A 15,052-nucleotide genomic window follows, 5' to 3' on the forward strand; every position below is an offset into this window, starting at 1 on the left:
AAAATCACGCAACATCGCTTGTGTCAGCCTGCTATGTTAAGATATTTGGTCAGCAGTTATAAATTTGGTGCAAGCTGATTGGCTGGAAATTTCAAAACGTTGCATGTAATGTTGCATGTAATGTTGCAGCCACATGATAAAATTTGTTGCGCGCAATGTTGCAAGAGTAGAGCGCGATTCAAATTCAGATTTGTTGCATGCAGCGTTTGAGTGCAACAAGTTTGGGGTAGACACGCTGCAACATTCCTGCTGCGTGCAATGTTGCATGCAATGTTGCACTGTGTGTCAGAACCTTAACATCACCGCCCATGCAGGGATTAGGTTTTTTTACACAATCTACCTTATAACTATTGGTATCTCGATGAGTGATACGTCTGCCTTACTTACAATATCACTCTCTTTCCAGGCATTCCTGCAGTTCACTACTGGCTGTTCATCCCTCCCCCCAGGGGGACTCGCCAACCTACATCCTCGATTAACGGTAGTAAAGAAAGAAGGCGAGGGAGATGGCTCCTTTCCTTCGGTTAACACATGCGTCCATTACCTGAAACTACCCGACTACACTTCTGAAGAAATCCTCAGGGAAAAATTACTCGCTGCAACCAAGGAAAAAGGATTCCATCTGAATTAACCCATCTGGTTGGTACGTTCAATTGCTGGTGTTTAAAAAGTAAGTTGTATTATACACTTTACTTGCAGCAATTCTTTATCGACGTGTGTGTATAAACCTAGTTGGTTGCCTGTGTTAATTTTTGACTGTGAAAAGAAGAGATGGGTGCGGTGGAAAAAGAAATCACGACAAAAAATAAAGCTAAGAAAACTGGAGAAAAACTTTCAGAGCGCAAGAAAACTGGAATTGAAGACTGGGGATTATGCGTTTTAGTTAAAAAATCCAGAAACTGTTATTATGATTATAAAAGGTGAAAAAAGTAAAAGCTAAATTTGGTTAAAATTTAAAGACAATATCTGCAAAAAGTGTTGTTTAAAGATTATTCTAAACTGCAAATATCCCTATCAAATGGAGTAAGACATCTTGCACTAGAAGCAGGTATATTTAACTTGATATTGTTTTGAATAGGTTTCTTTGTAATTTCCTCATATTTTTCCTAAATATTAACTATTTCAAATCTTAAAACTCCAGCCGACAGAAAGTGATCAATTTAGATGTAGTTAGGAAATTTATGTAAATATGATTGAACTATTTACCAGTTTTTTCTAAAATAGTTTTTGTTTCAAGAAAAGAAAGTTAACTGTTAATAAATTGACTTCACAGCTGAATAAGGTTTTTTTGTCAGATTGGTATTTATAGACCGTTCATCGTTTATCAGGGGGTACTATATCTGTCTGGTTCGTATTATGAGGGACTCCTCATGGTGGTGGTGGTAGTGATGCAGATGATGGTGATGGTAATGGAAGGGGTAGTGATGGTAGTCATGATGGTGGGGAGGGGGGGTAGTGTAATGGTGATGGAAGTGGTGGAGATGATGGTGGTGGTAATGGATGGTTGGAAATGATGGTGGTGATGATTGCGGGGATGATTGTGGTGGTAATGGATGATGGAAGGGGGTAGTGATGATGGCCATGTTGATGATGGAGGTTGTGTTATGGTGATGATTGTGGATGATGATGATGGCAGGGGGAGGGGGTTAGTATGATGTTGATGGTAGGGGGTGGGAATGATGGTGGTGATGATGGATGGTGGTAGTAATGGAGGGAGATAGTGATGATGGTGGCCATGTTGATGATGGTGCGGAACATGGTGGTAGTGGTGATGATAACAGTTGCAGTGATGCTACCGATGCTGATGATAGTGATGATGGTGATTGTGATGGTAATGGACTTCAATAAGCTGCTCATCAGGATCCCTTTACATCAATCTTGGTTTCTAAAATACTTCTCCAAAGCTCTTTCGGCGGGATAGAATACCCGCGCCCGGTGATGAATCCCATCATACGTTCCCTCGGGATACCCGCTACTTAACGGGTAGACATCAAGAACTGCAAACCCTGCCTTGCACATCTTGTTCATTGCATATGCATTAAATAACTTGATTCGCTGTTAATAAGAGGACAAAAATCAGAGTTCTTGTTGGCATACTATATTCTCAATGTAGTGTTTACACACGTTATTAGGCAGAATATTAGTCCTCGAGCACGAATGAGCTATTCTCATAGGCCATGAGGGAAGAGGACTAATTCCTTTAGTCAAATCCAACTAGTCAGTCAAATATATGTATACATACAAAAAAAAATTGAATTAAAGTTAAATTTAGTAATTTGGTCTTCAAAGATGGCACTTCTAGATATAACTTATAGCCTAGCAGTAGCTCATCCAATCACAAGGCAGCATTGATAGACCACTAGTGGGATTTGACTAAAGTCCAACATTGGGATTCTATTTCTAGGTGTGCATAGCAATGTATCAAAAAGGCGTTTCATGATGGCCATTTTGTAGTACCTAAATACAAGACCTTGTTTACATGCATTAAGAGTTCTGCACTACTGCTCTAAGTGTATGCTCAAGGGGTCACAAAGTGGAATCATGGGTTGTAAAAATTTGCTAAATTTTCATTTTATTGTATAATTTATGAAATACATACAGTACTTCATAAAAAAAATTCAAGGGCAAGTAGCCTTAAGCTAATTGCAAACCAAATATAGCAATATTCACAACCCATTATCCCACTTTTTGACCTCTTGAGCATGCGCTTAGAGCAGAAGCGCGGAACTCTTAATGCATATATATTCTTATGCCCCAACAATATGGTTCCCTATTTGTCCATCCTTACCTGTTCAGTATGGAATCGTCGCGCACACCCAGAGTACAAATGCGTCTGTTCTCCCAGAGCTGTAATAGTCTTCCATACAACTTTACCTCTATAATGCGCCTTCAGCACCCTCGCCATTCCTTTGATAATATTCTGGTAATTCCTAAAGGTCGTGCTCTTCAGCAGATGGATTCCTGTGTTGAGCAGTAGAGAGCTGTTCTCATCCATACAAGGCTGACGTACAACAGACAGTAGTTCTTCTAATATTATTGTGATGTTTAAGTCCTTTCCTCCATACCTTCGAAAAACAATGTTTATTTAAAAAACATTTCAGATAAATACGTTCTACAGAACTGTCACAATCACCGACAATTAATACATTTTTTTTTTCAAAAAGGTGTGCGAAAATGACCCAAAATCGATCAAAACCATGGGCTATAGTCCATGCGTTTTGCCCAAAAATGGCCAAAAATGACCTATTTTACATCCTTCATTAATAATGCATATTTTTTCAAAAGGTGTGAAAATGACCCAAAATCGATCAAAACCATGGGCTATAGTCCATGCTTTTTGCCCAAAAATGGCCAAAAATGACCTATTTTACATCCTTCATTAATAATGCATATTTTTTCAAAAGGTGTGAAAATGACCCAAAATCGATCAAAACCATGGGCTATAGTCCATGCTTTTTGCCCAAAAATGGCCAAAAATGACCTATTTTACATCCTTCATTAATAATGCATATTTTTTCAAAAGGTGTGAAAATGACCCAAAATCGATCAAAACCATGGGCTATAGTCCATGCTTTTTGCCAAAAATGGCCAAAAATGACCTATTTTACATCCTTCATTAATAATGCATATTTTTTCAAAAGGTGTGAAAATGACCCAAAATCGATCAAAACCATGGGCTATAGTCCATGCTTTTGGCCCAAAAATGGCCAAAAATGACCTAATTTACATCCTTCATTAATAATGCATATTTTTTCAAAAGGTGTGAAAATGACCCAAAATCGATCAAAACCATGGGCTATAGTCCATGCTTTTGGCCCAAAAATGGCCAAAAATGACCTAATTTACATCCTTCATTAATAATGCATATTTTTTCAAAAGGTGTGAAAATAACCTAAAATCGATCAAAACCATGGGCTATAGTCCATGCTTTTTGCCCAAAAATGGCCAAAAATGACCTATTTTACATCCTTCATTAATAATGCATATTTTTTCAAAAGGTGTGAAAATGACCCAAAATCGATCAAAACCATGGGCTTATAGTCCATGCTTTTTGCCCAAAAATGCCCAAAAATGCCCAAAAATGACCTATTTTACATCTTTCATTAATAATGCATATTTTTTCAAAAGGTGTGAAAATGACCCAACATCGATCAAAACCATGGGCTATAGTCCATGCTTTTTGCCCAAAAATGGCCAAAAATGACCTATTTTACATCTTTCATTAATAATGCATATTTTTTCAAAAGGTGTGAAAATGACCCAACATCGATCAAAACCATGGGCTATAGTCCATGCTTTTTGCCCAAAAATGGCCAAAAATGACCTATTTTACATCTTTCATTAATAATGCATATTTTTTCAAAAGGTGTGAAAATGACCCAAAATCGATCAAAACCATGGGCTATAGTCCATGCTTTTTGCCCAAAAATGCCCAAAAATGCCCAAAAATGACCTATTTTACATCCTTCATTAATAATGCATATTTTTTCAAAAGGTGTGAAAATGACCTAAAATCGATCAAAACCATGGGCTATAGTCCATGCTTTTTGCCCAAAAATGGCCAAAAATGACCTATTTTACATCTTTCATTAATAATGCATATTTTTTCAAAAGGTGTGAAAATGACCCAAAATCGATCAAAACCATGGGCTATAGTCCATGCTTTTAGGCCAAAAATGACCATATTTGCATACTTCATTAATAATGCATATTGTTTCAATAGGTGTGAAAATGACCCAGAATCGATCAAAACCATGGGCTATAGTCCATGCTTTTTGCCCAAAAATGGCCAAAAATGACCTATTTTACATCCTTCATTAATAATGCATATTTTTTCAAAAGGTGTGAAAATGACCCAAAATCGATCAAAACCATGGGCTATAGTCCATGCTTTTAGGCCAAAAATGACCATATTTGCATACTTCATTAATAATGCATATTGTTTCAATAGGTGTGAAAATGACCCAGAATCGATCAAAACCATGGGCTATAGTCCATGCTTTTTGCCCAAAAATGGCCAAAAATGACCTATTTTACATCCTTCATTAATAATGCATATTTTTTCAAAAGGTGTGAAAATGACCCAAAATGATCAAAACCATGTGCTATAGTCCATGCTTTTTGCCCAAAAATGGCCAAAAATGACCTATTTTACATCCTTCATTAATAATGCATATTGTTTCAATAGGTGTGAAAATGACCCAAAATCGATCAAAACCATGGGCTATAGTCCATGCTTTTTGCCCAAAAATGGCCAAAAATGACCTATTTTACATCTTTCATTAATAATGCATATTTTTTCAAAAGGTGTGAAAATGACCCAAAATCGATCAAAACCATGGGCTATAGTCCATGCTTTTGGCCCAAAAATGGCCAAAAATGACCTAATTTACATCCTTCATTAATAATGCATATTTTTTCAAAAGGTGTGAAAATGACCCAAAATCGATCAAAACCATGGGCTATAGTCCATGCTTTTAGGCCAAAAATGACCATATTTGCATACTTCATTAATAATGCATATTGTTTCAATAGGTGTGAAAATGACCCAGAATCGATCAAAACCATGGGCTATAGTCCATGCTTTTTGCCCAAAAATGGACAAAAATGACCTAATATGCATCCTTAATTTTGTATGATTCATAAGTTAGTGATATTTTTCAAAAAGTTTGAAAATGGTCCAAAATCGTTGAATGGATGATAGGGCATGCTTTTTTCTTGAAGTTGGTGAAGAAAGAAAGAAATATAACAACAATTAAGAGAGGAAACTGAATGAAGATAGTAATTTTGCCAATATATTCGTACAGTATATTGGGAATTTGTTTAGTATGTTATATCCTAACCTCAAATCGGTCTCTTTGTTTGGATCACCGTGTAGAATATAGACCCAGACAGGTGTGTAATAACAGGCTCGGAATACCTGGGTACATAAGGGTCGTGTCTGTAGTGCTTCGTAAAATAGCCGGTTCACAGAATCACCGTAGATCCATAGTACACCTGTACCGGTGATGTGACCTGATGGTGTAGGAGGACGAGCTAGAATAGAACTAGGCAATTAATCCATACATTTTCACATTTATTCTGATATTTTGTTTTTAATGCCTTTGCATGCACAGTAAGTTTCGTTTAAGTTCGCACAGCACAGCACAGCACAGCACAGCACAGCACAGCACAGCACAGCACAGCACAGCACAGAAGAAGAAGAATAAGAAGAATAAGAAGACGAACGAAGAAGAAGAAGAAGAACAAGAAGAACAAGAACAAGAACAAGAACAAGAAGAAGACGACGAAGAAGAAGAAGAAGAACAAGAAGAAGAAGAACAAGAACAAGAAGAACAAGAACAAGAACAAGAAGAACAAGAACAAGAACAAGAAGAAGAAGAACAAGAACAAGAACAAAAAGAACAAGAAGAACGAGAAGAAGAACAAGAAGAAGAAGCGACACATTTATTAGGAGACTTGATGACATAGAATAAGTGATGTATTTGAATAAAACAGTAACATCTGCGAGCCTTTTCCTCATTTCTGTTCCCCATTTCATTCCTTCATCTGTCTCCCCAAATCCTTCTTGAACCGACCCCTGTTCTGACTTGTTTTGCAAAAATGTAGTGCGCATTATGCAATCAATGTCACGTCCCCATACTTTCTTTAAAACCTAAACTAAGGCTCTTCACACATATATAGACAAGGCTTACTCTCTAGATAAGGCTGCCATTCATCGTCTATCCATCTACCAAAACCATCCCACACGAGCGTGCAGTTCTCTGGACACCATTCTTGACTGTCAAAATCCGCCATCAACAATTCTAGTAATAACGGAATAATGAGATTTGACGGGAAATAACTCACTTTAATACGAGACATTCTGCGCTTGTCATGCACAAAGGTTTTAGTACAAGGCTTCGTACTATATTAAATTAATGTATTTCTCCTGTCACGAATGACTGAGCATTGCAAACGAAACCTCGCATTGAAACCTTTGTGCGTGACAAGCGAACTAATATCTCGGAAATGGGCTATTAATTACGAATTCCGAATCACATACACATGTAATATGAAGGTGGTTGGGCTCTGGGGTCGTCTTTGTTCAAATGATTAAGGCATGGTTGGTTTGTAAAATGCTTGGCTTTGCAATTAGTCACTAGCCACATTTGAGAAATAGCAATCGGTTCATCATAGGAAGGGGAAAAGTAAATAAAATAAAATGTAAAAATTAGTGGCGTGCCACATTTCGTCTTATGTGTTTTGGGACCCCTGATCAATACTTCTCAGGGTTCGTCCCAGACATGAGGAAAAGTATTTCATGTGTTCTTACCTTGTTTTTCGTGGGTTGGTGGCTCTTTTACTGTGATAGTGATAGTCGAACCATGTCTAAACTTCTGATCAATGTAATCATCTTCAGAATGCAGAGAGTCCTCGCGCTGAAAAGACCCGTGTCTGCAGCCTTCGACAAACAGCAAGTCACACAATATAAACTATTACAATCCCCGCAATTCCTATCCAAGACCGTGGGGTTTCATTGCAGCCGGTTCTGGTAAGGTCCTCAGTTTTCAATGTTTAACTACTGACAATATGTCTCGTGTATTCATATATTATCGAACCTTATGTGATCTCTATGATAACGACGTTATTCGTGTCTTATATTCATTTTTACGATTTCAGTGACGGGTCCAGAACGATCGTAAGGGGGATGACTGTTACCTAGAAAGGCATGACATAGCGTTCTTTTTGGATTTACCTTTTCTTTATTCTTTTAATTATTCTTAACTCCAAAAGGGGGGTGGGGGCTATTCAGCCTATACACCCCTCTGGCTCCGCCCTTGGAGTTTTTAAACAATAAAAGGATACATTACCATCGAAACCTCTCCGTGGAAAATCCACCATTTATTACCAATTATCCCCTCCCCTCCCCCACAGACAATTCCCAAACCGTTCATGTTCATTGAAGGTCTTACCTTTTCTAAACCAATCATATGGCGGATTTTTCAACCCGTGACAAAGCGAGTAGTCCAGGGTCAGCTGTGCTGTATATGTCCCAGGCTCAAAGAGTAGAAGCGCCATCTCGTAGGTCCCATTTCCCAGATCATACATTGACCCCATTAGGCTGGAACGTCCGATGACTTTGAGCCTCCATGAATCTCCCCCAATAACTTTTGACGTGTTTTTCATTGAAACTGTTTGAATATAAATCTTAGTGAATTGTCCTGCGAGTTTAGGGTCCACCCAGGCAATATAGCTATCATTAGCATTGGTACTTGAGTCCTTGGGCCACTTTTCGTACCCCCACTGACGGACCCGTCCCTTGCAGGACGTGCTAAGTGAGCGCCAATCTTGTCTGGCTTGTCTTTCTCGGCACCAGTCTCTTTTGAACTCTTGGTAGACATCGCCACATGTCACTGGTAAAACAGTGACGTATACGAAACCTAACAACCAAAGTATCCACGTCGCCATGGTGATGGGCCAGAGGCCGTTGAACGTACTTTCACATTTTAATGGGAGATTCTAATCATGAAATGAAAAATTCCTTTTAACAGTTTCTTATTATGATCCATATTGAAAAAGAAACATTTATTTCATATTTCATTACAATTACATTACAAGAACATCGTTTAAAGTTTTGAGTATTTTTGCGCCACGCTTCTCATGATTGCATTAATACTTACAATTGTAAATCACCAAAATATTTTGTTATAATTTCGAAATGAAACGGTTATTATATAAATAAAAACAGTTTTATTTTAGAGAAAAATAATTGCTGTTTTGATTGTGATATTGCTTTTGAATTAAACTTATTAATTATAAACTAGAGAACCTCAGTTTTACGGTCCGAGCAAACCATAACTTCTCGCCGCCTGACATTAGTGGAAAATTGTGCTTGATGTCATCATACCTTGATATCTTGTCAAAGCCTCCAGGGATCCATTAAAAAGAGCCTTGTACAGAGGGAAGGGTAAAACCATGAATGTTCGGTGGTCGTGACGATCTACGCATGGATACCCGTGGTGTTGATCATCAGCCAAAGTACCTGCCGTGTTCGTCGCTAGATGGGAAAGAGGATTGACCTTTCTTGCACGGATCACAGAGCAAGTTAAGCGTATGCACTATTTTGATAAACGCTCGTGATGCTGCGCCCATTCGTAAATGATATAAGGTAAAAAATTTTTGAGCGTCTTTAGAAAACTTAAGTTTCTATAAACATCTCCTCCCCACCATACTACACAAACCCACACATAAAGAAGATAACTAGTTAAAAACTAGTGTGAGCTGCGTCGATGTTTCTAATGAAACCCACATATACCTATTTCAAAAAATGTCGTCATCTTATAGGCGAAAAGCGATAGAACATAGGCTATAATAGCTGTAATGACTTGTGTTCATGCTTTTTGTTCTCGTCAAGAGCTTGGTCCTCTCGAGAGGGAAAAAAAAACCCGGATTCCCAAATTAGGAATTGTTGGGAATTTCTTTGAATTCCCAATTCGAACACCAACATTGGGATTTATTGTTGGGAATTTCCTTCTAATACCCAATAGAAAAACAAAATTCCCAACAAACTAACATTGGGAATCAGTGCCACGTTCCCAATTTCGTTCTCTCTGGGAATTGGATAGGAATTTGTTGGGAATTCAGGGAAATTCCCAACAATTCCCAATTTGGGAATCCGTTTTTTTCCTGTGCTCCATCTCGGAATGACCGAATCCCCTATCGCCATGACAAAGTTTTTTGAAATAGGTGTATGGAGGTTGACGAGTCGTCTTGCTATCATCCTTACAATATACGTTTGGCAGTGAAAATTGGAAATTTAGTTGTAATTGGTTTAATAATTAAAATTTCATAGATTGACAGAACTATTACTGACCATGAAGCTTTGGACTAACCTGGCTTGCCATGGGTGTTCTTGCTTTACCAGGCAGGAAAACCAGTCACAGTTTGTTGGGACAAACTAAAAAGTGCTAGAGCAAGAGAGCCTGGATAATTCCCATTTATTTTGTTACTGGACATAGTATGTGAGCCAGGAAAAGTTTGTTTAATATTTCCTTAGCGGAGGGGGGTGGGGGATAAGCAGTATGTCTCTTAGAATATCTTTTCATAAACCCAACCTTCTACAAAAAAAATATTAAAAATTCCCTACTTCTTTTCTAATGTCAGAAAAATAAGGAGCTTACAGGAAACCAAAAAGTTACCAGGAAAATGTACAGTATGAAAAGGAGAACCATGCAATTTTATAGAAAACATCAATAACACAGGCAGAAGAGATAACTAGCTAAAAACTAGTGTCAGCTGCGTTGGTTTTTCTAATAAAACAGTAATAAATAAAAAGGTAAATTATACACCGTTAAAAGATGAAGGGTGCTAGTCCTTCGTCGGAGTAAAAGAGGCAATAAACTTGAATGATATTTACACTTTTATTTTACAATTTTTCTAATAAACATAAATGAACATGACTTTTTTTAGAATGGAGAAGAAGTAAATAAATGGAAACTTGGATTATCTATTTTACAAAACATTATCAGGATGAGGCTGCAAGAGGGATAAGGCAAAAACTTACTAATGTATTTCATCTACTAGATACTTTATCCAGCTCCACGAGGGGTGCTAGTACACGGCTTTTGTTTGCTTCTACGATGTGACCATTCATAATCATTTCCTCTAAAATCATGTGTACTTTGCCTAAATTAAACATGATCTAAAAATGCATTAAAGAAAAATACTGTCTTGAAACGATATGTTTTACAATATGTTCTCACTAACATCAGGCCCATCCTTATCCCCCCCCCCCCTATCCTATCCCACCCCACCCGATACCCCAGACTTAAGTCTAGCTTTGTTTGGTATCGTTTTTTGAGGCCCACACAATAATCAAACTTTTACATTAGGCTCTCAGACTTAATTTTTGCATTCTATATAAACAACAATCATAACAATATTGTAACCTAAATAATCATCTTTACATTATATCATTGATTGTGTCATTCATTGAATTTTACTCAAAGGATACATCCAACTCACACTGAAAAAAAAGGAAAAGAATTAAAACATTTATTCTTGAAACCAATAGCAGATGTATCAGAGTTACACTCTATTAGCTTCAAACAACATTGTCCCCTTCACAGTTCCCTGTGTGATCTTAAAAGGTAGCTGTGCCTTTGCAGTGGCGGATCCAGGACTTTAAGAGGGGGGGTTCATTTTTGCAAATCTCGGCACAACAAAAACATTCTCTTGCATCATCATTTTTCCCATGAGGCACATCACTGGCATAGGGGCGCTCCTGATAAGGATAACCTTTCCACCAGTCCAGGCCTGATTATTGTGGGCGAAGGTGCTAATTTTCAAAAAGTGGACCTACCATACTTTTATTTATTTATTTTAAAAAATATAAAAAATCCAAGGTACCAGCCGATGGGGGGTTCATTTGCACCCAATGAACCCCCCTAAATCTGCCACAGCTTTGTATTGAAGCAAGACGAACAGTAAGCTTGCAATGATAGAGACCTATTCTTAACACCTTGGACAATATTATTCACGTCTCTATCACTGCAAGCTTACCGTTCGTCTTACTTCAAAGCAAAGGCACAGCTACCTTTCAAGATGGTGCAGGGAACTGTTAAAGGGAATATTGTTTCAAGTTGAGGTGGTTGGGTAAATGATGGAGTAAATAATATAAGAACATTCCATGAGTTGTACCACTAGATACGTCTAATTACGGCCATTCTCAATCACACGTGCCCTCTAGCGATTGTTTTTGTCATGACAAAGTAGATTTTGGTGGACGTCAATCAAAGCATTTCCATGACATTCTGTAGGCACGTGCCCTTATAGCTTTGTGTTTTCCGACAATGTGACGGGAACGCCTTGTGATTGTCGTCCACCAAAACCTTCTTCGTCACGACAGAAAAAATCACAAGAGGGCGCGTGTGATTGAGAATGGCTGTAATATACTTCTCATGTACCATTTCAATACCAGCTTAGTCTGTGTTTTATGTTTTGAACCCCGACAATAATAATTATTTTGCAATAAATTGTTTGCATACATCAGTGGAATTGATATAACTGCAAAATTAAAAAGTTATGTCGTTTAACCAATTTCTGTTTGCAAGACTGCAAGTTATCCAGCACAAAAAGGCAAAAAAAAAGTTGCTTCAAAAAATTCAACCCAACAAATTAAAGCAGGATCATAAGTGACATGTCTCATCCAAAGCCATAAAATTCTGAATGCCTAAATAAAAAAGTGGATAGCTAATTGGTACTTATTCGTTTTCTGTCTTAAAGACTTACCACACTTTCAAAGTATTTGTCTAATATTTCCACAAGATTATGAATAAACTCTAATATCCCCAACTCATTCTGTGGAAAAATAGAGATCAAATGTTGGCATCGAAAAGGAAATAACAGATTTGAAAGCAAAAATAAGTGCTTGTCAATTCTTGGTTTGCAATCAATCCCAAGATAGCACAATAACAAAAGGGATGTCCGCCATGTTGGAAGATATAACAATAGAATTCATTTAAAAATCTTTTGTCAAATTCTTCCAACATGGCGGCTATGCCGTCTATTGCAAACGAAGAATAGTAGAGGGGGGATTGTCTTGTTCTTACCTCGGAAGAATCGACCCCTACGATGAAATACAGCGAAGCATATCTTCGATAAACAACCTTGAAGTTTTTATACTCCATGAACGAGCACTGTGGAATAACAAGAACCAAAAGAATATGAGATTAAAGAAATAACAAGCTGATGTGTCGACAGTACACTGTACCTGATCTTCATTTCTGGTTAGACATTTACGGACAATTTCTGCCTCTAAACTACTTCTTTCTTCTAATTTAATGTACTCATAATACTGAGACAGCCGTGTTTGGCCTTGTTTGTTAACGAGGAATAAGAATTTCAGCATCTTTCACTCATGATGAACAACATTTCAGCTGAAAACTAGTTTCGCCCAGGCGTTGCTGGCGCGAGTAAAACCTGAACTGCGCATGAGTAGTAGATTCAAAACAAAGATGGCGGACAAAGTTGATGGTTGTGAACAAGAAACGTCCATCATTTCTATCGATGATTCTAACGAAAATCAAAGCGATGGAGGCATGAGTTCTACTCTTGAAAAGCGTTACAGCTTGAAAGAAGCCAACGAGATTGGAAAAGAGATGTTGGAATCAATACAAAGCGCGCTGGCCCCAAAGGTTTGCCGAGGCCGTGGTAAGACTGAAGACATCGAAGATCCTCATGTTAAAGCGTGGAAATACATGGAAGAATGCAATGTTTTGCTTATGTTAGAGGTAAATATTTGGTTTAGGAAAGGATTATATTTTCTATTGGTTCCAAAGGGTACCCTGATTCAACATATATTACCTTTACATTATTTTAAAGATCTACCCATAGCTTGGTAAATATTTGCAGAGTGACCTGCCTGTGAAAAAAGGAGAAAAGAAAATGTAGAAAAATTAAATGGTTGTCAGTGTGTATGTAAAGCTCAATCTCTCTTATTCTCATCAACAATGGAAAACAATCCTTTACCCCTGTTTCCTTCAGTTTGATATAGATTATACAAGAAGTTTCTTGTTTATTAAATGATTGTAGTAGATGGGGAATTTGTCGATTGTTGTTCTATATATTAGTTTATATGTTGTTTAAAATTAGTTCCATACAATAACATACCATAATCCCCCCCCTCCACACACACACCCTTCCAGTTATTGACCCACTGTTCCCAAGAGGCTAAGTCAAATTTAAGAAAAACTGTTATCAGAAAATGCCATGCTGGGGCCTCTCTACCCAATCATATTGAAACCACTCCTCCAACAACAACAACTCCCTTCCACTACATCAAAACCACTGACACACCCTCTGTCCCTTCCCATAGACTAGATATTGGATACACTACTTTGCTAATGCAAATTTTCTCTCATTCTAGTTTACTCAGTAATGGTGTGGCATGACCACATTTTTTCTCCTTAATTCAACAAATTTCTAATATTTTGCTCCACTGAGTAATAAACTGGAATGAGAGAAAATTTGTATTATCAAAGTTTATTATATGACCGTGAATCTTAGAGCCTGGACACTAGCAAATCAAGCAATCTGATTGGATAGATCTCATTGTGGACTGGTCTAGATTCTCCGGTATTAACCGGTCCAATCGCATATTAATCTTACGGCGAAAACATTTTGTCCTTTTCAATGAAAAGTGGTCATATAATAAAACTCTTTTCAACCGAGCTTGGTCTGTCTGTACAGGATAATCTTGACCTTGGCGGGTACAGACCTTGGTCAAGATTATCCCGTACAGACCTCCCGCTCGGTTAATAAGATCTAAGTATTGGTGATATTGAAGCCACCCCACACTCTCCCAGCACCTTCGTATTCTTTCCGATTAGTCTAAGGAAGTCCACCCTTTGCTACATCACTGGCCACCCATTTTCTCAGAGCAATCTTTTTAAGACTAAAAGCCTTACTTTTATAGATTCTCTTAACAAAACTGGTCTATGAAAAGCCTGAAGTCCCTATGCAGTTTATGGCAGATGAAATACAGAAGATGAAAGGAAAAGATATAAGAAGTTACCAAGCCTACAAGGAAGAGAGTACTCAGAAATAAGCTATTAGGCTTTAGGTTTTATAGAGAAAGTTATATTTATAAAAATTACACACTTTGCTGTAATATATTTTATTCTGATTATATTTTATATTTAAAAAAATATTGTATATTGGACAGACTGATTATTAGATTTTTATTAGAGATAGAAAGCTGTCTCCTTTTTTTGATATTCATAGTTTTATGGTTAAGGTTTTTGGGAATTATTAAATCTATGGGTTATTAGATGCAAACAAAAAAAAAATTTAAAATCTATTTTGCTGAAGGGGAATTTTTGTATGAAAAAAAATGAAATAAAAAGTCAAACGTTCTTCAAATATACATGATATATTCCAGTAATTGTTGTTTTCTCCTTAATTTAATTTAATTTTTTTAAAGAGCTCATGACGAAACAACTAATATTTATGGCCCAAGAGGCAATATGATAGTGCCAACTTTGACTGGAACTAGGAATTCGTTCCTATT

General features: G+C 37.3%; 4 protein-coding genes across 5 annotated transcripts in view; 2 read left to right on the forward strand and 2 right to left on the reverse strand.

The window, feature by feature from the left end:
• LOC116300918 (E3 ubiquitin-protein ligase HECTD1) overlaps positions 1–1,281 on the forward strand; it is a 32,958-nt gene extending 31,677 nt beyond the window's left edge. For both annotated transcript variants that reach the window (XM_089024195.1, XM_089024196.1), the window contains one exon: positions 407–1,281. In XM_089024195.1, the coding sequence (XP_088880321.1) occupies positions 407–631 (225 nt within the window). In that variant the 3' untranslated portion in view covers positions 632–1,281. The remainder of the gene's footprint in view (positions 1–406) is intronic.
• A 1-nt stretch (position 1,282) lies between these two features.
• On the reverse strand, positions 1,283–8,451 carry LOC116300927 (uncharacterized). The gene is made up of 6 exons (XM_089024017.1): positions 7,956–8,451; positions 7,316–7,444; positions 6,696–6,806; positions 5,844–6,036; positions 2,789–3,065; positions 1,283–2,055 (listed from the first exon to the last, which is right to left on the reverse strand). Exons 1-6 carry the CDS (start codon positions 8,449–8,451, stop codon positions 1,873–1,875), a joined length of 1,389 nt encoding a protein of 462 aa, XP_088880143.1. The 3' UTR covers positions 1,283–1,872.
• A 1,938-nt stretch (positions 8,452–10,389) lies between these two features.
• LOC116300943 (uncharacterized) lies at positions 10,390–12,942 on the reverse strand. Its single transcript, XM_031709919.2, has 5 exons — positions 12,755–12,942; positions 12,594–12,680; positions 12,274–12,342; positions 10,997–11,008; positions 10,390–10,684 (listed from the first exon to the last, which is right to left on the reverse strand). The coding sequence occupies exons 1-5, from the start codon at positions 12,890–12,892 to the stop codon at positions 10,556–10,558; spliced, it is 435 nt and encodes a 144-aa protein (XP_031565779.2). The 5' UTR covers positions 12,893–12,942; the 3' UTR covers positions 10,390–10,555.
• Positions 12,943–12,998: 56 nt separating this feature from the next.
• LOC116300936 (uncharacterized) lies at positions 12,999–14,868 on the forward strand. Its single transcript, XM_031709911.2, has 2 exons — positions 12,999–13,274; positions 14,459–14,868. Exons 1-2 carry the CDS (start codon positions 12,999–13,001, stop codon positions 14,588–14,590), a joined length of 408 nt encoding a protein of 135 aa, XP_031565771.1. The 3' UTR covers positions 14,591–14,868.
• The last annotated feature ends 184 nt before the right edge of the window (positions 14,869–15,052 follow it).

The sequence above is a fragment of the Actinia tenebrosa genome, unplaced genomic scaffold, assembly GCF_029948245.1.
Source record: "Actinia tenebrosa isolate PJP-AT-01 unplaced genomic scaffold, QUT_ActTen_1.0 PGA_scaffold8__29_contigs__length_14323225, whole genome shotgun sequence".
In the NCBI taxonomy this organism is placed as follows: Eukaryota; Metazoa; Cnidaria; class Anthozoa; order Actiniaria; family Actiniidae; genus Actinia; species Actinia tenebrosa.

Excerpts from the sequence above, each read along its gene's own strand:
- LOC116300927 (XM_089024017.1), bottom strand. The coding sequence starts at position 8,451 with ATGGCGACGTGGATACTTTGGTTGTTAGGTTTCGTATACGTCACTGTT. Across the intron at positions 7,445-7,955 it reads ATATGATTGGTTTAGAAAAG|GCTGCAGACACGGGTCTTTT; the intron begins GTAAGACCTTCA and ends TGTTTGTCGAAG. Across the intron at positions 6,807-7,315 it reads ACCAACCCACGAAAAACAAG|AATTGTTGATGGCGGATTTT; the intron begins GTAAGAACACAT and ends CGTTATTACTAG.
- LOC116300943 (XM_031709919.2), bottom strand. The coding sequence starts at position 12,892 with ATGCTGAAATTCTTATTCCTCGTTAACAAACAAGGCCAAACACGGCTG. Across the intron at positions 12,681-12,754 it reads TAACCAGAAATGAAGATCAG|TGCTCGTTCATGGAGTATAA; the intron begins GTACAGTGTACT and ends GTTATTCCACAG. Across the intron at positions 12,343-12,593 it reads TAGGGGTCGATTCTTCCGAG|AATGAGTTGGGGATATTAGA; the intron begins GTAAGAACAAGA and ends ATTTTTCCACAG.
- LOC116300936 (XM_031709911.2), top strand. The coding sequence starts at position 12,999 with ATGGCGGACAAAGTTGATGGTTGTGAACAAGAAACGTCCATCATTTCT. Across the intron at positions 13,275-14,458 it reads ATGTTTTGCTTATGTTAGAG|ATTCTCTTAACAAAACTGGT; the intron begins GTAAATATTTGG and ends TTACTTTTATAG.